This window comes from Triturus cristatus, chromosome 2_1, assembly GCF_964204655.1.
Source record: "Triturus cristatus chromosome 2_1, aTriCri1.1, whole genome shotgun sequence".
NCBI lineage: Eukaryota > Metazoa > Chordata > Amphibia > Caudata > Salamandridae > Triturus > Triturus cristatus.
In genome coordinates, this window is record NC_140581.1 from 277,506,541 (window position 1) to 277,532,176 (window position 25,636).

General features: G+C 41.7%; 1 protein-coding gene across 3 annotated transcripts in view; it reads right to left on the reverse strand.

Moving 5' to 3' along the window:
- CPLANE1 (ciliogenesis and planar polarity effector complex subunit 1) overlaps window positions 1-25,636 on the reverse strand; it is a 2,680,747-nt gene that overhangs the window by 1,742,452 nt on the left and 912,659 nt on the right. For all 3 annotated transcript variants that reach the window (XM_085631095.1, XM_085631092.1, XM_085631094.1), the window contains exon 25: window positions 1,572-1,857. In XM_085631095.1, coding sequence (XP_085487221.1) covers window positions 1,572-1,857 — 286 coding nt within the window. The remainder of the gene's footprint in view (window positions 1-1,571; window positions 1,858-25,636) is intronic.

The following is a 25,636-nucleotide window of genomic DNA, read 5'->3' on the forward strand; positions in this document are numbered from 1 at the left end:
TTGCTGCACGCCGCACACTTCTGCACGCCGCACACTGCTGCACGCCGCTGCACGCCACACACTGCTGCACGCCGCACACTGCTGCACGCCGCACACTGCTGCACGCCGCACACTGCTGCACGCCACACACTGCTGCATTACTCACTGCTGCATGCTGCACAACACTGCTGCACGCAGCACACTGCTGCACGCCGCACAATGCTACACGAAACACTGCTGCACGCCACACACTGCTGCACGGCGCACACTGCTGCACGGCGCACACTGCTGCACGCCCCACACTGCTGCACGCCCCACACTGCTGCACGCCGCTGCACGCCACACAGTGCTGCATGCCTCACACTGCTGCACGCCGCACACTGCTGCACGCCGCACACTGCTGCACGCCTCACACTGCTACACGAAACACCGCTGCACTCCGCACACTGCTGCACGCCACACACTGCTGCACGGTGCACACTGCTGCACGGTGCACACAGCTGCACGCCGCACACTGCTGCACACTGCTGCACACTGCTGCACGCCGCTGCACGCCACACAGTGCTGCATGCCTCACACTGCTGCACGCCGCACACTGCTGCACGCCGCACACTGCAACACGCCTCACACTGCTGCACGCCTCACACTGCTACACGAAACACTGCTGCACGCCGCACACTGCTGCACGCCGCACACTGCTGCACGCCGCACACTGCTGCACGCCGCTCACTGCTGCACGCCGCTCACTGCTGCACGCCGCTCACTGCTTTTATGCGAGTTTATGCTACTGACATTGTAAATGACAATGCCTTTTATTTGTTTTAAAACCAAAACATAAATAAAAGGCATTGTAATTTTACAATGCCAATAGCTCAAACTCTTATAAATGCGAGACCTATTGCATTGCAAATGCTTGTTGTTAGGCAAGGGGAGATTAAGTGATTTGCCCAGAATCACAGGAAGTTGAGCATCATTGCAGATACTCGAACCAATTTCTCCCGATTTGAGATGGAGCACCATAGACCGTTAGACTACATCCTCTCCCCAGTGCATGCAGTTGAGTAAAGATGTGCAAGCCAGAGCTCCGTGTGTCGTGGTCCTCTGCATGCTCCTGGGCTGGGGAGGACGCTACACTGACCGCAGGATTTTCCACAAAATGTTGGTACCCGGCACCTACTTCTTTACAAATTAAGCACTGGTTGCTGATAGATGTGGGCATAGTTGTGCCAGCAGGTTGATGCTATCCTTGCCTCGGTCACTGGCTTTAGATTCCTATCCGGGTGACAGTAGTTTGGTAGAAGGAAGCTTAATCCTCCAGCTGCAAAGGGTTAACTCTAACCATTGGTGCGATGCACAAGTTAGTGCTGCATCTTCAAATGACAATGCCTTCACAGGTAAAGCAACTTCTCTCGTCAAGATATGTTCATATTAGGGGGAAAAAAACACCAATAATAAACATATCATCCTTCTGAATGATCATAAGTAAATCGGGTAAATCCTGGGATGATCATATTTTGGCTTAAACTTGCAGAGAACAAAGAGAAATAATAACATGAAACAGCATTTTGTTAAGTACGTCAGCATTGAAATACCTTGGAACGGGTTCTTCAGTCATCAAAGCCTCAGAAAGTGTGTCTCCGGTGTCTGCATCGCTATAAACCTGGGGTTTACCAAATTCTGTGAGAGTGCTTCTGCTCAGGCTTGTCCCCATGGAAAATCGGTCATATAATAGTGCCTCATTGTCTGGAGCCTCTTCTTCTGGCTCCCAAATATTCACCTCGATGGGCCCAATGTTCCTTACTACACGTTTCAAGGTTTTAATTCTCACTTTGTGAATATTATGCATTACAACAGACATCCTTTCCTCTCCTTTAGGGCCTAAATGAAAGAAAATCAATGCTGTTAATCTATCTTTGGCAGCACTGTAGCTGTATCATGTTTAGGTTTTCATTATTTAGTATCTCTTTTGCACTTGAAATGTAAAGCTGACAAATAGGTACTGTCTTGTTCACTATATTTATCATTATTATATATGCAGATGCGCAGAGTGTACAATATGTGTTATTGATTCACTTTTATTCGCACTGGCATGGTATAAATATAATTAGAATGTGACCCAGTAACAAGTTATTCCGAGTAACTGTACTAATAATCCCACACATTTATTTCTACCGTGCAAAGGTCAAATTCGAGTTTATTGCCACAGTACAGCAGGACTGACTAGCTAAAAACCTTTTACTGCCTCACAGATTGCATTTAACCATTACTTTACACAGGGAAACAACTCTCCTAATAGTCACGAGGTCTCTTCAGCGTCCTAGTAGCTTACAGCTGTTTCACGGTTGCATCCTGGTCTTTACGACAAATACAGAAATAAAAGCCACCATGAAATAAACTCGGGGGCTCTGTCAATGATATGAGGTGGGAGTGAGACTGAGGCTTCCCAACAAGCAACATATCTTACCCACCTTAAGGGCTGGGGCTGGGGCTCGGCATGGCTTGGGCTTGGACATGGCTACGGCAATTAGCTAGAAGTTCGGAAAAGTAAGGCATGTATTTAGTAGTATTAATAAAGACATAGCAACATAACCGGTTAATAATAACTAAATGCTAGACAATTGTATAATCCAAGCCCATTACACTGTGCCACGTTTACCAAAGTGCATTGTTGCATTCGGATGGCAACACTAGCATGTATATACAAGGCACTGGGCCACTTCGGTACTATGTTGTGTGGTTGGGGATAGATTTAATGTTGCATTTCTTTTTAACTACTTTTAAAAGGATCGTATTTGTGCGTTTTAAATGGCAGATCACAGGTCATATAATTGTGCAGGGCGTTTTGGGAATCTAGAAGTGAAATTAACACTTTCACTGCACTAATGAAAAAGTTACTTTCCTTTGGTAATGATCCTCTTTCTAACAGCCAATTCCTCACCGTTGAATGCTCCCAGGTTAAACTTGGGTCTGGAAAACTACAGTGATAGCTCTCTGACTCCCGCAGGTGACGTTGACTTTGTTATGACGTCAAACGTGTAATCTTGATTACATCATGTGGAGTCATAAAGCCTTGGGACCGACATCCAAAAAGTAGTTCTATTCTGTTTTTACCACAACTTTTGCTAGAACTGAAAACTGTATATTGGTGCAGTGCAGGACCAATTGCATACCTTATAAAAATGTACATATATGTTTTTAAATGATAAGGATTTTATCTTCATTAGAAGGCAAGAGGTAGAGGGGGCAGTGAGGACTCTGCATGTGGCATATCCACCAGATAGATCGTTACCGAAGAGAAGTAGTTTGTTCTTCTGACGGATACTTCTACCTGCAGATTCCTCAACTTTGAAAAGATTACCAAGCAATAACTTGAAGGAGGTGGGAGTGGGAAAATGTTGTTTTTATATTGGAAAATCCTGAAGTACGGAGAGGGAAAAATGTCTGTCCCTTCTTACTTAGAATCCAAACAGTAATGTTTAGCAAATGTGTGGAGAGGAGGACACAGAGCCAGTCTGCATATGTCTGCTACAGCTACACCTCTAGTCAGATGATCAGGAAGACGTGGTCCTGGCAGAATGAGCTCCTACTGGTCTTTGTTTTAGCTAAGGAGTAATAGCAACATTTGCCAAGAAGGGAGTCCCGTCGCTGAAGTACAGCATGTAAGAAAACTTAATTGCTTAGTTAGTGCACATTAACACTAAGGCTCTTAAGTGTCACAAAAATAGGTCTCATTTAAAGCAGAGGGAGTATTGTCCCGAGTCTTTGCCGAGAGGTGGGAGAATGAGCAGCTTTCTCTTTTTGGCTAGCCTGAGCCCGCCGTACTTTAAGTAGATGAGTATCCGATGACCTCACTGTCCTACAAAGCCAGTCATCTATCAGCCTACTGTTTAGATATTTGGGCCCAGTATCATGGATTGCTCTATTAGACAGAACCAATGATTCAAAGACAGTTTGCTTTAGAATGGGCAGTCAATAAAGTTGTTTAAGATCTTTAGATATTGTCTGTTGTCGAGATACTCAAAGTTTAAATGAGGCACCAAGACAGTCAATCAGATAGTCAGGGAGACCTTAATAAAGAAAAAGAATATTAGCATAGTCCAGCCTGGCTGTGATCAATCCATGTCCTATGAATTTACGAATCTCAAAAGGTAAGACTTCCAGTGTCTTTCTTAGAGAGCACAGGAGAGAGAAACAAGTTCCAACAACTGATACAATCTGGGCACGAAGGGACAAATATTTATCAAATTTAACCCTCAGAATTAAGTCCAGCAGGTCACTGTTTATTGGACCAAATGACAAGGGCATTCCCGAAGAGCAGAATTTCTGTTTTGTCTGAATCGCACTTCAGATGGGTCCGGTTTCATCCAGTCGACTACACTAATTAAACCCATTTTAAGGGTTTCTTATGTGTAGAGTTCTTTCCAGTAGAAAACAATCATCGGTCTGTTATCTGCAGAAGAGAGGACAGTGATATCAAAAGATTGAATTAAAGAGGCTAATAAGCTTTTATACACATTAAATAATTATTGACTAAGGAAGATCCTTGAGAAACCCTGTACTTTAGACTTTCTTCCAGAAGAAAAAGGTAGAGAGGGACAGGTTGTCCTCTTTCACTGAGGAAAGATTGTAGACACCTCAGAGCCCAAGCACAAATCCCAATATCTGGCAGTCATTGAAGAAGAGTCCTATAAGAAGCAGCATCGAACACCGCAGATAGATCCAATAGAATCCGGGTGATGCTCTGACATTGATCTAAAGTGATTTTAACAAATGTTGATACTTCATTCCAACAGTGTAGTTTCTGTAAAATGTTCAGGTCTAAAATTAAACTGGGAAAGATGGAGGAGATTTTGCTGTTCTAGATACTCCGAGAGTTTATTGTTGATCAGTTTCTCCAACATTTTAGATGCCACCCAGAAGGGAAACAGGCCTAAAATTAGAAGGAATTGTCAAATCCACAGAGGCCCTATTTTACCTGCTTCCTGGTGTAAGTGACAGTGGCAGTGTCAAGAGATGTACTGAATATAGCATAAGAACCGATTAATTATGTCTGGAGCCTTCAATAGCTCGCAGTGTTACTTGGAGACCCGCATTTACAGCTAAGAATAGCCTGTTCTGATTCCTCTGAAGTGATCGGTCTAAAAACTCTGAGATAGTACTGTCACTCTTTGAAATGGAGACTTTCAACAGTTCCTACTTCATAGGATAATTTTTAAGGAAAGGGAATTTTGAATTATTTTTTTTCTCAAAAGCAAGCAGAGATATTTTTAAAAAGTTCTAACGAAAGAAAAATATATAGGTTAGAATTCTTGGGCAATAGAAAAGAACTGACAATTTGGAATATTTAACTGAGAACATTCTTGGCTGAATTAATTTTGTTGCAAAAAGTCTGCTTGAGCGGACTTAATTAATTTACAGAAGGACTTTCGAGCTGCTTAATAAGCCTCTTTGTCTGCCAAATCATATACTCTTCTCCATTTTCTTTGGACATTTTTGCGTTTCTTTTTTGTTTGTTGACACAAGAGCAAGCGCAAACAAGTACAAACCAGAGGGCTGAAGGAGACAGTCTAGGCAATCATGAGTTTTTAAAGGGGCTAAATGGTCCATAGGAGTATTTAACTATCGATTGACTTGTTCGTGTCTTTCACCAGAGCATCTGTAAATTAGGGAGCGGTGTCTGTGAAGGTCTCAGTTAAGTCATGTTCCTCTATCTTTCACCATGGAAGGCTTTTTTTTGTTTTGACTCGACCCTAACATTAGCTAATTTCTTAACATCATTAAAACTATGCGGAATAAGCGAGTAATCTGATCAGGGCAATAACACCGAGGACACAACAGTAACAGATTGCAAATATTAAAAATTAAAATCAATTATATGACCGGCCAACTGAGATGGGGAGGAAACTAACTGTGTTAGGATTAAGGTGGGGAGTGTATCCAGTAAGACCTGAGCTAGGGTGTTGCTGCTATCCTCAATATGTAGGTTGAAGCCTTCTAACACAGAAAATTCTGAATATTGCACAGAAAAGGTGCTATAGTCTTTCCTCTGTCGTTAGACTCAGCAGCATAACCTGAAGAATGATAGATAAAGGCTCCTGAAAAAGAAAAATTAGGAGACGTTTTAATATTGAAACCTGTAACTTCAGCCCCTTTCAGACTGCTAAATAGAAAGGTAGTGCGCTGGACAGAGTTGAAAAAAAAGCTCCCCTTCCCCCACCTTTGCCTTCTAATCAGTTCTGATGCATTATTGGAGTACCCTTGAGATACAGCTAAGATGTGAAGCTGGATTCAAGGATTTATTAATCCATGTTTCAGTTGGAAACATTAAAGATCAAGTTACTTACCTCTGGTAATGCCTTATCTGGTAGAGACTATCTAGCCGCAGATTCCTTACCTTAGAGTATTCCCCAGTAGTCAGACTGGATCTGGGATTTCTTTGTGAGCAGTACCCCTGCGCGTCAGTAGGTGGTGTTGTTCGGCTCCGCATGGCGTAGTCCGCGCAGGACGTGGCATGCGCACTGCCTATATAGGTTCCACCCCAGCATGCTGATGTCAGTTTCTTTTTGTGACTTTCTAAGCCAGAAGCGCAGAGCCACAAAGAACACTGAGCTCTAGGTCGTCAAACTAGGGCCCTTGAAAAGGAGAAATCCCTTTACTCTGAATCAGTTTGCAGAGCAGGAAGAAGTCTGCGACTAAATAGAGAGCCTGATTACGAGTTTGGCGGATGGGATACTCCGTCACAAATGTGACAGATATCCTGTACGCCGTATTACAAGTTCCACAGGCTATAATGGAATTGTAATACGGCTGACTGGATATCCGTCACATTTGCGACAAAGTAACCCTGTCCGCCAAACTCATAATCAGGCCCAGAGTCTCTACCACATTAGGAGTTACCAAAGGTAAGTAACCTGTTCATCTGATATAGACTCCTATCCGCAGATTACTTACCTTAGAATAGATACCAAAGCAATACCTCTCCAGAGGTAGGGTGCAACACGGATTACACTAGAAAGTCCTGTACGACCGAACAGGCAAAATGCCCATCTCGACAGACCTGACTGTCAAGGCAGTAGTGCTTTGTAAATGTGTGCAGAGAAATCCACATTGTTGTCTGACAGATATCCAGGATGGATACTCCGTGACCAAAAGCAGTGGTCGCAACCTTGGCTCTGGTAGAATGAGCTTGCAAACCTTCAGGAGGTTGCTTTTTAGCCAATGTGTAGCAGATTCTGATGCAGAGTACTATTTGTCGTAAGATGGTCCATTTCTGCACTGTCTTTCCTTTTTTTGCTCCAAGGTACCCCACAAAAAGTTGATTGCCCACCCGGAATTCTTTTGTACGGTCAAGGTAGAACGACAATGCTTATGGCTCTCGTTCGAAGAACCAGCTTGTCTGGGTAGATGGGAACGTACAGAGGCTGAGATGATAAAGTCTATAGCTCACTGACCCTTTGGGTTCATGGTATTGTCTCTAGAAAGATCATTTTAATAGCAAGGAGCCTGATACGGCATATGTGTAAAGGCTCGAAAGGGGTACACATCAGGAAGTTTAGGACCAAGTTAGGATCCCCCTGAGGCACGATGAAGGGAAAAGGTGGGAATATGTGTTGGAGACCTTTCAAAAACCTATGTACAATAATGGACTTGAACAGGGATGGCTGATCTGGCAACGGCAGAAATGCAGAGATGGCAGGAAGATACCCTTCAACGGTGCCCAAAGCAAAGCCCTGCAGGGCCAGAGTAATAATAAACAGAAGAACTTGGGAAAGGGGTGCAGATAGGGGGTCAACGTGCTTATCTGTACACCATGCTACAAATTTCCCCTAATGGCATGTGTATACCGTCTTGGTGGAGACACGCCTGTCTGCCAACACAACATAGCATTGCATATCAAATCAAATCTTTATTGTACACAGCCAGAATAGGCCTCAACAATTATCAACAGAATAAAAACACCTTCTTTACATTAAAATACAAAATATACTTTGGAGTAATAAAAAATAAAAATGCTATGAATAAACATTTAAAAAATCTACAATTTGATAAGTTATAAAATAGAATCGGAAGTTGATACTTAAGTTATACAGTCTTGAGCTGGTTATGAATGGATTTGATTGAATCTGAGTCATTTAAGCTCTGCAAGAGTGCAAAAAAAATACATAATATAAGCTGTTACACCATATATGGAAGGAGAAATATGTTATTAGAGTCAAGATTTTTTGTGTACGTAGTCTGGTATAAAAGCTTAGGGAGTCTTTGGGTGGAGTCAAGTAAGATCTTCAGAGATAAGCTCAACACACCCATGCGGCTATCCCTTTGCATTCAGAATATTGTTTAAAGAAAATGCAAGATATTTTCCAGGCTCACATCCTGCTTTTTGAAGCTGCATAAATATAAGCTGATATGGCCGAAAAGATTTTCTTTAAGTCTATTCTCATACAAAAGTGTAGAGATTCAGACGTAGATAGAATTTCAGGATGCCCAAGGTATGCTGACATAGCAACAAAAAGTGGGTGATTGTTTCTTGACTTCCCAGAGAGCATTGGCACAGATTAGCTCCCTCGACAGGCGTTGATGACCTTCTTTTGACTGTTGATGCAAGCAGTAAAGTTCCCAGACTAAATTTCAAGTAAAGTGATCTTTTTTCCACTGGGAACATTTAATCCAAAATAGGTTCAAAGCCTCAGTCTTGTTTATGCTCCATGAAACTTTTTTAGCAGGAGAACTTCAAGTCTTGCTTTTAGTTGATTTACATAGGACTAGTTATTTTTTCTTAGGGGGGGGGGCGCATGGCTAGCGCCCAAGAAAGATGGCGGCGTTTCCATGACTCTCCCGGGAATGCGGGCAGGCCGACTGACCTACTGACTCACCCAGCCCCTGCTGCGTCTTCAAAATGAATATGCGAGCCCCGCTAGCAGTGGAGCGCCCAACTATGTGAGTGCGGCGCCGCTCCGTTTTTCATATGCAGTCTTTTTCTGTTTTTTACTCAGCGCATACCTGAGTGGCTCTGTCATTATGACGCCCGTTATTTTGTTATAGGAGTGAGGAGCGAACGGTGCGCTGCATGACCAGAACGTTGTTTAGGATGCTGAGCAAGGAGTTTTATCGGCATTTTCAAGAAAATAAGTGCATTTTACTGCACCACCAGTGTTTTGTTTTGCTTGCCTCTTTTTAGCATATTACAGAGGCACTGAAGCCCTGTTGATGGGAATAAGGTATTTTTAAGTTTTTCGACGGGAGAGCGGCACAGTCCTGACTCCTACTTTCATAACATTTACTTCCACTCGTAGCCCCAATCCCTTTTGGCTATGATATTAAGCAAGATTGCCATGACCTCCTCTCATGCTTCATTTTAGATACTCTTGATATTTTTATAACTTCATAGAGCTCCTATACTTTTCCATGCCAGAGAGATACATTCTGTCTGGAGAACCATCTATGCCTTTACAGAAATAGTGCGACATTGTGTTCCTGGTTGTTTTCTCTATAATTTGCATACTCGCCTGCGGCATTTTGGTGTGTCACTTCAACAATATAGTGCATAAATCAACTGCAAACAGTTCCTTTTGTCTGTCACAACCTCATCCTATCCTCCACTGCTCTTGAATTTGGGCAAACTAACCTTCGTTCCTCCTTTGTTGACGCCCTCAACGCATAATTTCACAGCACGCTTAGCATACATATGCACCTGTTTTCAATGGATGAAGCAACCACCTCACCGCCAAAAGGTGCCTCGTCAATTGCCATTCATGCAACCAACATATCAAATAAAGCACCGAGCAAGTGACTGAAGGACCCTCCTTCTCCTCCTAAACAGCCCTCGACAGTCTCTATGGACCTCTTACTAGAAGAGATCCGGGCTCTTCGTCCATTTGTTGAAGAAACAAACTCTAAACTACAAACTTTAACAGACCGTTGGTCACAACTAGAAGAAAGAATCACCACTGCGGAACACAACATTGAATCTCTTGAGTTCATCCAGCATCAAAGCAGAAGCTCTTCATTCTCAAGTGGCATCTCTCCAGAAGGAGGTCGAACATTTTGAAAACAGAAATAGACGAAACAACTTGAGCTACAAAGGTTTTTCCTCAAAATCAGGGTGAAATATTTCCCCAGAGAGGAAGATACCCCTAACCCAAGTGCTACCACTTTTAGACCTCCCTCAACATTCACCCCTGCTGCGTACTTAATGAGCCAGAAAATCCTGGCATATGAACAGATAGTGCTCCAAGAAACGATGGATCTTTTGAATAATCGTAGATTTATCAAGTACAATGTTAGCAAACAGGAGAACCAAGCCCTAAAGTCTTTGGGTACGAAAAAAAGGATTGTAATTAAGGTAGCTGATGAAGGCAGAGCAGTGGTTGTACAGAACACGCCAGATTACATTGAGGAGATAATGCAACAATTGAGTGTTCGGGAGAGTTACATCCCCATACCGAGAGATCCCACTCTAGAAGTTACAAAACTAATCCAGGAGCTCACCAAAGAGGGCTTATCCCAAGATTTTTTAAGTCAATCTGAACATGACTTCCTAAACAAGAAGGAACCTAGAATGCCAACAATATATACGCTCCCAAAGGTGCATAAGAACATGGAAAAGCCATCAGGGAGACCCATTGTCTCGGGTTGCGGGTCAATCCTGGAACCTCTCAAATCAATATCTAGACAGCTTCCTTTAACCATGGGTGACTGAGACAAGGTCCTATGTAAGGGACACTATGCGCATAATCCAACTACTGGAGGGACAACCATTCAACACAGAGACACAACTAATGGTCACATTGGACGTGTCATCCCTTTACACCAGCATCCCACAGGAACAGGCGGTGTTGGTTGTAAAAGAAACACCGGAGAAACGCCCAGGCCACAATGGATACCTACTGATTTTCTGATATCTCTATTGAATATTGCGATGAAGAGGAATGTTTTCATCTTTCAGAACCAACACTATTATCAGTGTAAAGGTGTTGCGATGGGGGCTGGATTTGCCCAGAGACTAGCGAATCTGTTCATTGACTCCTATGAGGATCAACACCTGTACAGCCAAGATAATCCGTACATAAATCAGATCACCATCTGGAAGCGTTATATAGATGACGTGATTATGATTTGGACAGAATCAGAGGCGACCCTGAGAGATTTTGAACAGTGGACCAACAATAGGTCCACAGACATTCAATTCACGATGACTTATGATAATACGATGATCAACTTCTTGGATGTAACCTTTGGGGTGGAGGATGGAATACTATTCACGGATTTGTATAGGAAACCAACTGAGAAGAACACTTTGTTGAAATACGATTCAAACCATCCAAGAAGCCTGAGAGACAACCTGCCCTTTGGGCAATTCCTCTGGATGCGGAGGAATTGTGCCAGGAGAGCTGATTTCTTTAGGGAGACGAAGATCTTAACTGATCGCTTGAAGGAAAGAGGCTACCCATTGGGACTTCTCAAAAGGGCCAAAAAGCGGGCGTGGTATTGCCCCCGTGAAACTTTGCTGCAAGTGAAACCCAAGACCACAACACAGGAGAACACTGTGTGTGTCACTACCTTCAACCCAAGAAGCAACGAAATCAAGAAGATAGTCAAAAAGTATTGGAATTTTTTTGCAAGCGAACTGGGCACCACAGATGCACCAATCTTTGCCTTCAAGAGAGGAAAGAACATCAAAGACTCTGTTGTTAAGGCATATCTGGAACCACCCAAACCACCGGACATCAGAAGTCAGCTCAACCTACCATCATAGATGTGGTAGCTGCAAAGCTTGCCCCCAAACAATCGCAAGCACTTCTTTTACACACCAGACTAGGACTTACAACCTCCCACTTTACACAAACTGTAACAGCGTCAATGTCATTTATGTAATCCAAAGCCCCTGTGACAAATTATACGTTGGTCAGACAATGCAGAAGGTGAAAGCTAGGGTGCTCCATCCAACATATGAGCAGAGTCAGATGCAAAGTACAGGGTGCCTCTCTAGTGGAGCACTTCAACGAAATGGGTCATCAACCAGATAGCCTCAGATGGTGGGTGATAGAAAAGATACAACCACACCCGAGGGGTGGTTCAGTGACCATGTCCTTAAATCTGAAGGAGTGTAGATGGACTCATGTTCTGAACACTATTGAAAATGGGCTCAATGAACAGGAAGAATCCTTTAGACAAGTGGGATTGTTGACATTTTGAGACCTTTGGCTCACTTGGTATCTATTGTGCTCACTCATGCAGTATATGTTGTTTGACAATGGCCAAAAAAGGAGACAAATCAGTGATTGGATGCACTTTCACGATGATTTTTACCCTACATTACTGTACATGATCCTGTTTACATTTTTTGACATCACTGTATAACTCAATGATTGTACAGTATATTTGTTATTTCGACCCACTGATCCATCTTATTGCCACAATTATGTCTATACAGTGTACAACGTATGTTTGTTGCATGTTAATGGATATACTTATCATTCAACTGATGGTTTTATATAGTCGTGCTCCTCATCACACTTGTAATATATATATCCTGTAATTTAAATCTTTTTCCTTTATGAAGTGCCATCATTTTTGTAATTCAAATGTATGTTAATGCCCCTGTATGAAGCGCTATAGTCTCAATAGGCTTCTCAACGAAGCATCAAAGCCTCGATTGCATTTAACGGCGGCATCGTCACACACGCAAGCGCATCGTGCGTGGGCCCACGTCAATCGGCTTAACTACTTTAAATAACCCGCGAACGACAGTCTCATTCAAACCTTCAGGGAGGACGTGCCATTAGGTGAGTCGGCTCCGTCAGGAAATCGTAGAACACTGTAAGCTTAGGCAAGCGCCTTTTACAAATAGAATCCAACCGCTTCATATTTTGGATTTCACATTTCCCGCGGAGGCTTTATTATTCTAACAAGGATGAGCGTTTTTCATATCACTGACCGAAGTAAAACCTCTTGTCTAATTCAATTGATATAGACCTTCTACTGTATGTAGTGGCGTAAATTGTAGATGAGGTTCATGAACCTCGTGTTTCCTTAAATTAAGTGCCCTAAAACTTAAGCTGCACGCAAGCATGTCTTGCATCGGTTCATGCTAATTGACTTCACTGTTACAAATAACGAGGGAACAGCCTGGTATTCAAGACTGCAGTTTATAGGGGATGCAACATGAGGTGTGGGGGCCCCTTTAAAACTGCACTCTCAGATAATCGCTGTGTGTATCCAACCGCTTTTGAATTAATCGCATGTTTTGTAGAAAATGTTAACATTGCCAACTGAGATGAGTACTGCCCATTTCTGAACTTCACGTGTCCTTTAATTTCAGAAACTGTACGCCTTTGAAAAAGGGATAATATATTTAGTTATATTAAACAAATCGAGGGAGAAGAGGGCTTGAAAAAATAACAATAAATTTTATCGTTATCAAGGTCCAGCATACATGCCCAAGCAATAGTGAAAACAGAAGGTATGCAGTTCCTAGCGTTAACGTAAGGTGTGACAGAATAACAAGTGGGTCGCACAGTGGTGACAGGGAACTATAGTGAGAAGCAGGAGTAAAGGTTACTCCTTATTTGGAAAAGAAGACCCTCACACACCCAACAAGCGGGTGTCTTGCTTCATCACCGGGTCTTTGCTCCTTATCGGGCCGGCGAGTGCAATGCCCGATCAGGCACCTAGTAGGGCCTTCCTAGCGGAGATCTTTTATTCCAACGCCGGTGAGTGATGTGTGTGTGGGGTTGAAGAAACAGTATTAAGACATATGTGAGTGTAGGTGCAAATGGAGTTAAAGTGATTAAAACAGGGGTAGGTGATCCACTAAATAATTTTAATGCAGTGTGGTCACCATCCTGGTTAAAAAATATATACAGTCTGCACATGTGACACCAATAGTTAAGTGAGTGTATGTGCTGACGTGATCAAGAGGTCAACATGTTTCTTGCCTTTGTATATAGTAAATGGCAATTCATCAGGACCAGGGAATAAATGCGGCTACCTACACCTCTTTGGTGGTGCCCAATGTCTATAAGAGACAGAGTAGTGAGCACGCATACAGCACCCTAAAAAAGTGTGGTACCGTAGTTAAAAAGCACACCTGCAGAGAAAGAAAATAACAACGAAAGCATAAACAACAAATAAAGTTAAAACAATGTATGCATTGCATCAGCGGTTACTTAGGACAAATAGTGGTGTCAAGCCAACCGTGGCATGCATAGATGGTGAGCAATGTATGGAGGACTTGTAAAGAAACCAAACGCAAGTATATAAAAATATATAAAAGAGGCACAATATCCAATAACTGATGCCAGAACCCATCAATTTATGTTAGATAAATCACATTATGATAAATAATTCATCCAAAGGAACTCACCCTCCTTGGTTGTGCTGTATATAAGGCTGGGAGGAGTACACACTAAATTATAGTGTCCTGGGATGAGGGAAACAAAGAAAATAAATAGAACAATCACAGGTAGTAGAGCAATTGTATCCAACATCATTGGGAGTAGTCCGTGAAGCGGAAATACCAGTGTCACCCCAAGCTTTGCTACTCGAATAACACATGGCAATAGACTCCGTGGTGACCGCTTCGACACCATCAGGGGGAGCTATGGCAATGAGGCTGCCAAATTACCGAGTGTTACTAATTAAACAAGCCAGTTCCCAACATTGTGCGAGCTATAATGGATGAACACGCCAGCGATCGAGGGAACAAGAGGAAGTGAGTCTGATCATGGAATTCGTGTGGCCAGCGTGGTGCGCTAATTGTACATAGAATGCGCTTGCAGAAACCATACAAAACAGGATGAAAAATGGAAGCGTGACCGACAAAGACGATGCTCTCAGGGTCAATAGTTCAGTACTCACTGTTCTGTTTACTCGATACACGCCGTCCACCTAGTGACGCGCCAGCCGCTGTAGACTGGTGGTGTCTAAACGCGCCTTGCCCGTATAACAGCCCCCACCGGCAAGCTCACGCGAGAGGCAGGAGTCAGACGGGAGCGTGCTGACGCCGGGTTAGCTAGAACGCTAACAGCAAAAGAACGTACGGGGCTGCGCGTCCTAATCGTTGTCATGGCAATATGACAACGCACGAAGGCAAACCCCCGTCAATAATGGACGGCGCACACCAACACCGGCTAACGTGGCAAAGTGTAGGAGGCACTCGGGTTAAGAAAAGGACCCCATAGGGGTCAGAGTGGCCCGCTGGGAAATTATATGAGGATTTATTTTCAAAATAATTAATTATTTAAACAGTCACCTTAGTGAGCTTAATTTGTCCAAAAACTCAGATATGTACAATAGAATATAAACAGATCAAAAAATTTTTTTATTTTTGAATCATTTTTGTCTGTAAATCGATATTTTCTAGAACATATATTTCATTTCATGCACAGACGTGCAAAACAAATTTGAACAAAGGCAACACAGACTACTGTCTAAATGAAGAGCTTCGGCAGTAGTTATTGACACTTTTCGTATGACCTATGTACCATCCACAGTTGGTCATATAGCACAAACCATTTGTTCAGTTACTAGTATATGTAAACATTCAATGGTTTTTCTTAGGATCAAAACAGTGTCAGAGCGTCGACGTTTCGGTCTCCTTATCCACCAATCAATTCCACGAGACCATCATCAGGACAACAGTTGCACCATGTATCTAATGTGAAAGTACATACATATAAATAACATATAACATACATTTATATTACATAAAAGACATATAAATCACAGTTACTACAATTATACAAATCCAAGTTCAGATTGAAGTATTGTCGCTACAGTGAAGGAAGACAGGTAGAAAGGTGTGTGTCAAATCCACCACACCAAAAGTGTAAAGGTACAAAGTCCCCAAATTGAATGGCCACCAATGGAACACGTGAACCTAAATAGATAAACCATGTAACACGACCAAAAGTGCCACTAATATACCAACAAGAGTGCAACTTAACGTGTAAAACACTGTTACGAGAAAACACTTACTTCCTTATTCCAACTTTCAGTGTCGTTCTCTTATTTTCTCATTCACAGACACACTGAATATTAAGAGACAACAATGAATACAACCAAAATAGCCTCAAAACGCCATCACCAAAATCACAAGCCAAGAGGCACTCACAAGACAACCGTTCTACTTACTAGGGAGCAGCCGCTTAAGACGGTGTTTATATACTCTAAAAACAAAGACCAAAACAAAGTCGAATTGTTAAAACCATCCGGCAAAATACAACAACTATCGAAACCGACTACGAGATCTATTTACCACCGAAGACACTTACTTCGTTTTCCACCAAGACAACTTCTCCTGTTCAACTCGCCCACACGAATCCGAGTAACGAACTCGTGTGGCGGCGGAAGTTTATTTATCAGCTGGTCTAGTCAGTTCCATGACTAAAGAGTCGGCCATCTTAGAGTGTTATTTTACACGGAAATGTTACACTAAATACAATCTAATTGCTCACATTGACTAGAGGCCATGCCCAAAAGGAATCGGATTATTAGTATATGCAGGTATCGTTATGATAATTAATTAATTAGATACGTCCCAGCATCTCGATAGCACTTCCACAAAGTGCCGGAGACCAAACAGATCCGACATTTTCGATCAGGTGACTCGTGTGGAATTGATCGCACCTTCTTGTTTAAAAATACGAAGAAAGAATTACCGGACAAATCCATAGATCTCTATGAAGGCGTTGTGAATAGACAAATGTTAAGCCCAATTCTTACACATCTGAATGACGGGGAAGCAGCCTAATAAAGAGTGCTAGGTTCGTAAATCAGCTCACAGTAAGTCAATAAAAATATGTATTATTTAACTAGACATAGAAGATCGTTGGTCACAGGGGGGAAAAATTATATTATATTTAACCGGCACAATAAGAGGTTAACAATGTGCCACATAACGGTCATCTGGTCAGTAACAGACTCAATAAAGAGTGTCCCATACAAATATGCCACTGCAAAACTAATCAAATAATACAGTTGTACTGTAACCAGATCGTTCAGAGTGTCGCCAGAGTTTGCCATTCAATAAAAGTGTTTAAACCCATCTCCACCGTTTTAGCAGACCAAATCCACCTGTTCTCCTTCAGAGTAAGTAATCGATCCACATTCTGTCTACGTTTAGTGTTTTTTATTGACTCAAGTACAAACCACTTCATGTCTGAAGGGATATGCCCTTTTTGCAAATAGTGCTCCACCAAAGGTGCTGTGATAACTTTGCATCTAATGCGTGATTGGTGTTGAATTATGCGCTTTTTAATCTCTTGTGTTGTTTTTCCAATGTAAAAAAGCGCACAGGGGCATTCTATGCAATAGATCACGTTTTTGGTGAGACAATTGGTATGCTGGCGTAGTGTCCATTCTTTGCCATTCAGGACACAAGATTTTACTGCAGACGTTGTGGGACATGCAACACAGTGTCCACAGGGATAATGACCAGTCAGGGATGGTAATCCCCACATGTTTGTCAAAGTCACTGGGACAGGCTCTCTATAAACTTTCACAAGAGAGTCCCTCAGATTACGAGCCCTCTTAAATGCAAACCGTGGTATTGTTAGTTGAGGTTCTGACTTCTGGACTAAGTGCCAATTCTTTGTCACTATCTTCTTGATTTTGTTAGATTCTGTGCCAAATGTTGTGACACACGTGATAGTTTCTGATGCGGGGACTGGTACTTCTTTGACTTGCAAAAGTGCCTCGCGATCATAATACCATGCCCTTTTTAAGGAACGTTTAACAAGTCTGTATGGGTAGCCCCTCATCGTTAATTTAATCTGTAGTACTTTCGCCTCTCTGAAATAATCCTCCCGTCTGGTACAGTTTCGTTTAATTCTGAGAAACTGTCCAAACGGGAGGTTATCTCGTAGGTTACGAGAATGGTGACTGTTATATTCAAGCAATGTATTTCTCGCCGTAGGCTTAGTGAAGAGACTGGTGGCTAACCTCCCGTCATCATTCCATATCCGTAAGTCTAAGAAATTGATGGCTTGCACATCATGCTCCATAGTAAATTGAAGATGGTTGCTTTGTAAGTTTAACCATGCATGGAACTCATCAAGTCGGGTCACTGATCCCTCCCATACTAAAAATACATCATCAATATATCTGAGGTATTTCTTTATCTCATTTGCAAAAGGATTATTCTTATAAATTACTTCCTCCTCAAAGGCGGCTACATATAGATTCGCTATATCAGGAGCAAAAATTGCTCCCATAGCGACTCCCTTGATTTGGCCATAGTAGTCGTTATTAAATAGGAAGTAGTTTTCTTCTAATGCAATTTTTGCGCATTCAGTGATGAAGTCTGATGGTACTTGGTGGGGGCGGCATCTTTGTTCTAATGTAGCATGAATCACATCCAGGGCCTCGCCCTGGGGTATATTCGTGTACAAGCTTTCTATATCCATCGTTACGAGGATATTTTGATGTTTGTTGAATGCTTGACCTTCAACTGCCACTATCACCTGTGTGCTATCTCTAGTATACGATTTTGTTAAGATTACAAAGGGCTTGATAAAAAAATCCACATATTCAGCTAGTGGTTGTAAGATGGACTGACAACCAGCTACAATCGGTCTTCCTGGAGGTTTTTTGTCATGTTTGTGAATTTTTGGTAGCGTATAGAACGCCGGTATGGAGAAATCTGCTTTATTGAGATAATCGAATTCTTTAGGACTCAACCATAGATTATCTCGTCCATACTTTGTGAGCTCAAGAATCTTATTTCTCACTTTGTCAGTGGGATCTTTTGTAAGTTTAACATAATGGATCGTGTTACCCAGTTGACTAAGAACTTCAGAATCATAGTCTGTTTTATTTTGTATGATGATGCTACCCCCCTTGTCAGCAGGTTTGATAATGATATCCTCCCTGCTGGCAAGGGTTTTCAATGTCAGATGTTCCTCTTTGGTGAAGTTGTATTTCACATAGTGTTTGTTTTTAAACATTTGCTCAATCTCCAGCAAAACCACATTTTCAAAAGTAATCAACTCTTTAGGCATCAGGTTCGTCGCCGGATAAAAAGTTGACGGGCATCGTAGTCCTGTAACATTTTTCTGTTGGGCAGGTGGGATTTTACTAAACATGTATTTTAGGCGAATTGTCCTAAAAAACTTATACAATTCTACCTGTGTTGAAAACATGTCATTCCTGTGGGTAGGCACATATGATAGACCATGACTTAATAGTTCAATCTCTTTGGAACTCAATGCATGATTCGATAGATTAAAGATAGGAACAATCTCAAGATTTTGAGAGTTGGAATTAGGCATAGTGGGAAGATTGTCTTGTTCCCTTTGTTCTACCATTCGTAGTACGTGTTCCTGGTCTGTCGCAATAGCCAGAACATCCAACAGACTTCGCTAAGGAACACTTAGAAAGACTGCATAAGAAACTTATTAGAACAGAATTGCATGCGAAATTCCTTACAGACTGTCTGAATAATAACATCATTCCAGTGGGGTTGCAGGTACGGAATATCCCAGTCATCTTTGTAGATGATGAAGACTTTAAAGTAGGTTTCAGCTTCGTTTCAAATAAGTGCTCAAGAAGCTGGATGGTTCTGAGTATTGAAACTGCCTTAAAACACATTGATAAGTTAAAAGCCGAAATAGCAGAGCTAGAAAAACAAATTCTAGAAGACACGTCAGTTACAGATGCTCGCGAGTTTTTAAAGAAACTAGAGACTATTATCTCAGATTTCCAGAGAAACAATATACTGAAGAAAACTGAGAAATTACAAAAAGATATTAAGAACTTTTCAAGAGAACGTACCTATCCATTTCTGAAAAAAGATTTTTTTCAACAAAACCCTAACCAATCTAATTGGATACCGAAGCACACCACATTCTCAGACACAGGTTCTTCAAGTTCTGATGAGACTAATAGTCGTGGAGGGGCATCCAATTATAGATACGGCAGAGGACAGAGTCAGCCACCTTCATCTCCTTTTTTAGGAAGGGGCCCGAATTCACAGAGAGGCAGAACTCGCAACACCAGGAGAGGGTGGTTCAGGAACCAATACACCCCAGGGTTCCGACAGACCTGGAACACGTACTACGAATGGTAGAACAAAGGGAACAAGACAATCTTCCCACTATGCCTAATTCCAACTCTCAAAATCTTGAGATTGTTCCTATCTTTAATCTATCGAATCATGCATTGAGTTCCAAAGAGATTGAACTATTAAGTCATGGTCTATCATATGTGCCTACCCACAGGAATGACATGTTTTCAACACAGGTAGAATTGTATAAGTTTTTTAGGACAATTCGCCTAAAATACATGTTTAGTAAAATCCCACCTGCCCAACAGAAAAATGTTACAGGACTACGATGCCCGTCAACTTTTTATCCGGCGACGAACCTGATGCCTAAAGAGTTGATTACTTTTGAAAATGTGGTTTTGCTGGAGATTGAGCAAATGTTTAAAAACAAACACTATGTGAAATACAACTTCACCAAAGAGGAACATCTGACATTGAAAACCCTTGCCAGCAGGGAGGATATCATTATCAAACCTGCTGACAAGGGGGGTAGCATCATCATACAAAATAAAACAGACTATGATTCTGAAGTTCTTAGTCAACTGGGTAACACGATCCATTATGTTAAACTTACAAAAGATCCCACTGACAAAGTGAGAAATAAGATTCTTGAGCTCACAAAGTATGGACGAGATAATCTATGGTTGAGTCCTAAAGAATTCGATTATCTCAATAAAGCAGATTTCTCCATACCGGCGTTCTATACGCTACCAAAAATTCACAAACATGACAAAAAACCTCCAGGAAGACCGATTGTAGCTGGTTGTCAGTCCATCTTACAACCACTAGCTGAATATGTGGATTTTTTTATCAAGCCCTTTGTAATCTTAACAAAATCGTATACTAGAGATAGCACACAGGTGATAGTGGCAGTTGAAGGTCAAGCATTCAACAAACATCAAAATATCCTCGTAACGATGGATATAGAAAGCTTGTACACGAATATACCCCAGGGCGAGGCCCTGGATGTGATTCATGCTACATTAGAACAAAGATGCCGCCCCCACCAAGTACCATCAGACTTCATCACTGAATGCGCAAAAATTGCATTAGAAGAAAACTACTTCCTATTTAATAACGACTACTATGGCCAAATCAAGGGAGTCGCTATGGGAGCAATTTTTGCTCCTGATATAGCGAATCTATATGTAGCCGCCTTTGAGGAGGAAGTAATTTATAAGAATAATCCTTTTGCAAATGAGATAAAGAAATACCTCAGATATATTGATGATGTATTTTTAGTATGGGAGGGATCAGTGACCCGACTTGATGAGTTCCATGCATGGTTAAACTTACAAAGCAACCATCTTCAATTTACTATGGAGCATGATGTGCAAGCCATCAATTTCTTAGACTTACGGATATGGAATGATGACGGGAGGTTAGCCACCAGTCTCTTCACTAAGCCTACGGCGAGAAATACATTGCTTGAATATAACAGTCACCATTCTCGTAACCTACGAGATAACCTCCCGTTTGGACAGTTTCTCAGAATTAAACGAAACTGTACCAGACGGGAGGATTATTTCAGAGAGGCGAAAGTACTACAGATTAAATTAACGATGAGGGGCTACCCATACAGACTTGTTAAACGTTCCTTAAAAAGGGCATGGTATTATGATCGCGAGGCACTTTTGCAAGTCAAAGAAGTACCAGTCCCCGCATCAGAAACTATCACGTGTGTCACAACATTTGGCACAGAATCTAACAAAATCAAGAAGATAGTGACAAAGAATTGGCACTTAGTCCAGAAGTCAGAACCTCAACTAACAATACCACGGTTTGCATTTAAGAGGGCTCGTAATCTGAGGGACTCTCTTGTGAAAGCTTATAGAGAGCCTGTCCCAGTGACTTTGACAAACATGTGGGGATTACCATCCCTGACTGGTCATTATCCCTGTGGACACTGTGTTGCATGTCCCACAACGTCTGCAGTAAAATCTTGTGTCCTGAATGGCAAAGAATGGACACTACGCCAGCATACCAATTGTCTCACCAAAAACGTGATCTATTGCATAGAATGCCCCTGTGCGCTTTTTTACATTGGAAAAACAACACAAGAGATTAAAAAGCGCATAATTCAACACCAATCACGCATTAGATGCAAAGTTATCACAGCACCTTTGGTGGAGCACTATTTGCAAAAAGGGCATATCCCTTCAGACATGAAGTGGTTTGTACTTGAGTCAATAAAAAACACTAAACGTAGACAGAATGTGGATCGATTACTTACTCTGAAGGAGAACAGGTGGATTTGGTCTGCTAAAACGGTGGAGATGGGTTTAAACACTTTTATTGAATGGCAAACTCTGGCGACACTCTGAACGATCTGGTTACAGTACAACTGTATTATTTGATTAGTTTTGCAGTGGCATATTTGTATGGGACACTCTTTATTGAGTCTGTTACTGACCAGATGACCGTTATGTGGCACATTGTTAACCTCTTATTGTGCCGGTTAAATATAATATAATTTTTCCCCCCTGTGACCAACGATCTTCTATGTCTAGTTAAATAATACATATTTTTATTGACTTACTGTGAGCTGATTTACGAACCTAGCACTCTTTATTAGGCTGCTTCCCCGTCATTCAGATGTGTAAGAATTGGGCTTAACATTTGTCTATTCACAACGCCTTCATAGAGATCTATGGATTTGTCCAGTAATTCTTTCTTCGTATTTTTAAACAAGAAGGTGCGATCAATTCCACACGAGTCACCTGATCGAATATGTCGGATCTGTTTGGTCTCCGGCACTTTGTGGAAGTGCTATCGAGATGCTGGGACGTATCTAATTAATTAATTATCATAACGATACCTGCATATACTAATAATCCGATTCCTTTCGGGCATGGCCTCTAGTCAATGTGAGCAATTAGATTGTATTTAGTGTAACATTTCCGTGTAAAATAACACTCTAAGATGGCCGACTCTTTAGTCATGGAACTGACTAGACCAGCTGATAAATAAACTTCCGCCGCCACACGAGTTCGTTACTCGGATTCGTGTGGGCGAGTTGAACAGGAGAAGTTGTCTTGGTGGAAAACGAAGTAAGTGTCTTCGGTGGTAAATAGATCTCGTAGTCGGTTTCGATAGTTGTTGTATTTTGCCGGATGGTTTTAACAATTCGACTTTGTTTTGGTCTTTGTTTTTAGAGTATATAAACACCGTCTTAAGCGGCTGCTCCCTAGTAAGTAGAACGGTTGTCTTGTGAGTGCCTCTTGGCTTGTGATTTTGGTGATGGCGTTTTGAGGCTATTTTGGTTGTATTCATTGTTGTCTCTTAATATTCAGTGTGTCTGTGAATGAGAAAATAAGAGAACGACACTGAAAGTTGGAATAAGGAAGTAAGTGTTTTCTCGTAACAGTGTTTTACACGTTAAGTTGCACTCTTGTTGGTATATTAGTGGCACTTTTGGTCGTGTTACATGGTTTATCTATTTAGGTTCACGTGTTCCATTGGTGGCCATTCAATTTGGGGACTTTGTACCTTTACACTTTTGGTGTGGTGGATTTGACACACACCTTTCTACCTGTCTTCCTTCACTGTAGCGACAATACTTCAATCTGAACTTGGATTTGTATAATTGTAGTAACTGTGATTTATATGTCTTTTATGTAATATAAATGTATGTTATATGTTATTTATATGTATGTACTTTCACATTAGATACATGGTGCAACTGTTGTCCTGATGATGGTCTCGTGGAATTGATTGGTGGATAAGGAGACCGAAACGTCGACGCTCTGACACTGTTTTGATCCTAAGAAAAACCATTGAATGTTTACATATACTAGTAACTGAACAAATGGTTTGTGCTATATGACCAACTGTGGATGGTACATAGGTCATACGAAAAGTGTCAATAACTACTGCCGAAGCTCTTCATTTAGACAGTAGTCTGTGTTGCCTTTGTTCAAATTTGTTTTGCACGTCTGTGCATGAAATGAAATATATGTTCTAGAAAATATCGATTTACAGACAAAAATGATTCAAAAATAAAAATTTTTTTTGATCTGTTTATATTCTATTGTACATATCTGAGTTTTTGGACAAATTAAGCTCACTAAGGTGACTGTTTAAATAATTAATTATTTTGAAAATAAATCCTCAAGGATTATTCTTATGTTGACACGTTATACCCAATTCCTTGGGGTTGAATGGGTTGCCCTATTGTGTAATATTGGGAAATTATATGAAGCAGCTGGGGAGTTCATATTAACAGTGCCCCATCATACACCAGGATACTCTTATTTACTTGCAAAAAAGAAGGTATTATTTTATGAGGGTGACAGTCAAGAGGAAGTAGTAACTCAAGGAAAGAAAACTGGTGAGATCAGGTCAGCATACTCCACGGAATGTCCTCATTAAGGCCCGTAGTGTCCGCGGCCAATCTCAGGACCCAACGTTGTTCAAGTCTGAAGAGGCTTCTCTTTGACATTTGAGGGTGTGATTCAAGGACAATCCATTGGAAAGAGTTTGGAGGATGACGTTCAAGATGATAATGGGTAGTCATTTTAGTATTGGTTTTTGCGCATCGGAAGCTACTCTTATGTTCTAACATACGAGTCTTCACTGGGCGCGTCGTCATGCCTATATAGGGAAGGCCACATGGGCATTGCATCATGTAAACACAGTTCGAAGAGTTACAGTTTGTGTGTTTGGTAATGTTCCATGTAAGACCGTTAGGCAATGTCACTTCTTTGTTGGTGAGAGTTTGGGCACACATGGAGCATGACCCACAGGGATAGTGCCCTTTGACTGGGGGAAGATCCCATAGCATTCTTTGCGAACTGTGGATAGGTTTCCTAGGTCTAGTATGGATCAGTAGATCCTTAAGGTTGCTCGTGCGCTTAAATGCAAATCTGGGGGTCTGTAAATCCAAATCGCCGGTGTTAAGAATGCCCCAGTGTTTTTTAATGATGGATTTGATCCTGTTGGAGTCCGGGGTGAAGGTAGTGACACATGTGATGGACTTATCAGGTGCCTTGATGTTAATGTCCAACAAGCTCTCCCTGTTGTTGTTTCTGGCTCGTTTGCGAGCCTTTGGTACCACATGGCGAGGATAGTCTCGTTTAAGCAGATCTTCCATGAGCATACCTGATTCTTTCTGGTAATCCGTCACAGAACTGCAATTTCTCCTGATGCGCAAGAATTGCCCAAATGGCAGATTTTCCCTCAATGCTTTTGGATGAAAGCTGCTAAAGAGGAGTAGGCTATTCCTGTCGGTGGGTTTGCGGTAAAGACTCGTGGTGACCTTATTGTCATTGAGGCGGATACAAAGGTCCAAGAAGGGAACTTCTGAGTCAGAAATGGTGTGTGAGAAACGCAAATAAGGGTTCAATGTATTCATCCAGGTGCAAAATGCTATGCACTCGGTGTATTCTCCTTTCCAAGGATAAGGATATCATCAATGAACCTTTTCCAGAGCAGTACATTCGCGGCGTAGGGGTTGGAGGAGTGGTGTATGTCCCTAGCTTCGAAGGCCGACATGTACATACATGCTAGACTCGGCGCGAATGTACTGCCCATGGAAGTCCCCTGGATTTGATGATATAACTGGGTATTATATTCAAAGAAATTTTGAGTGAGGGCAAGACTGGCACACTCCAT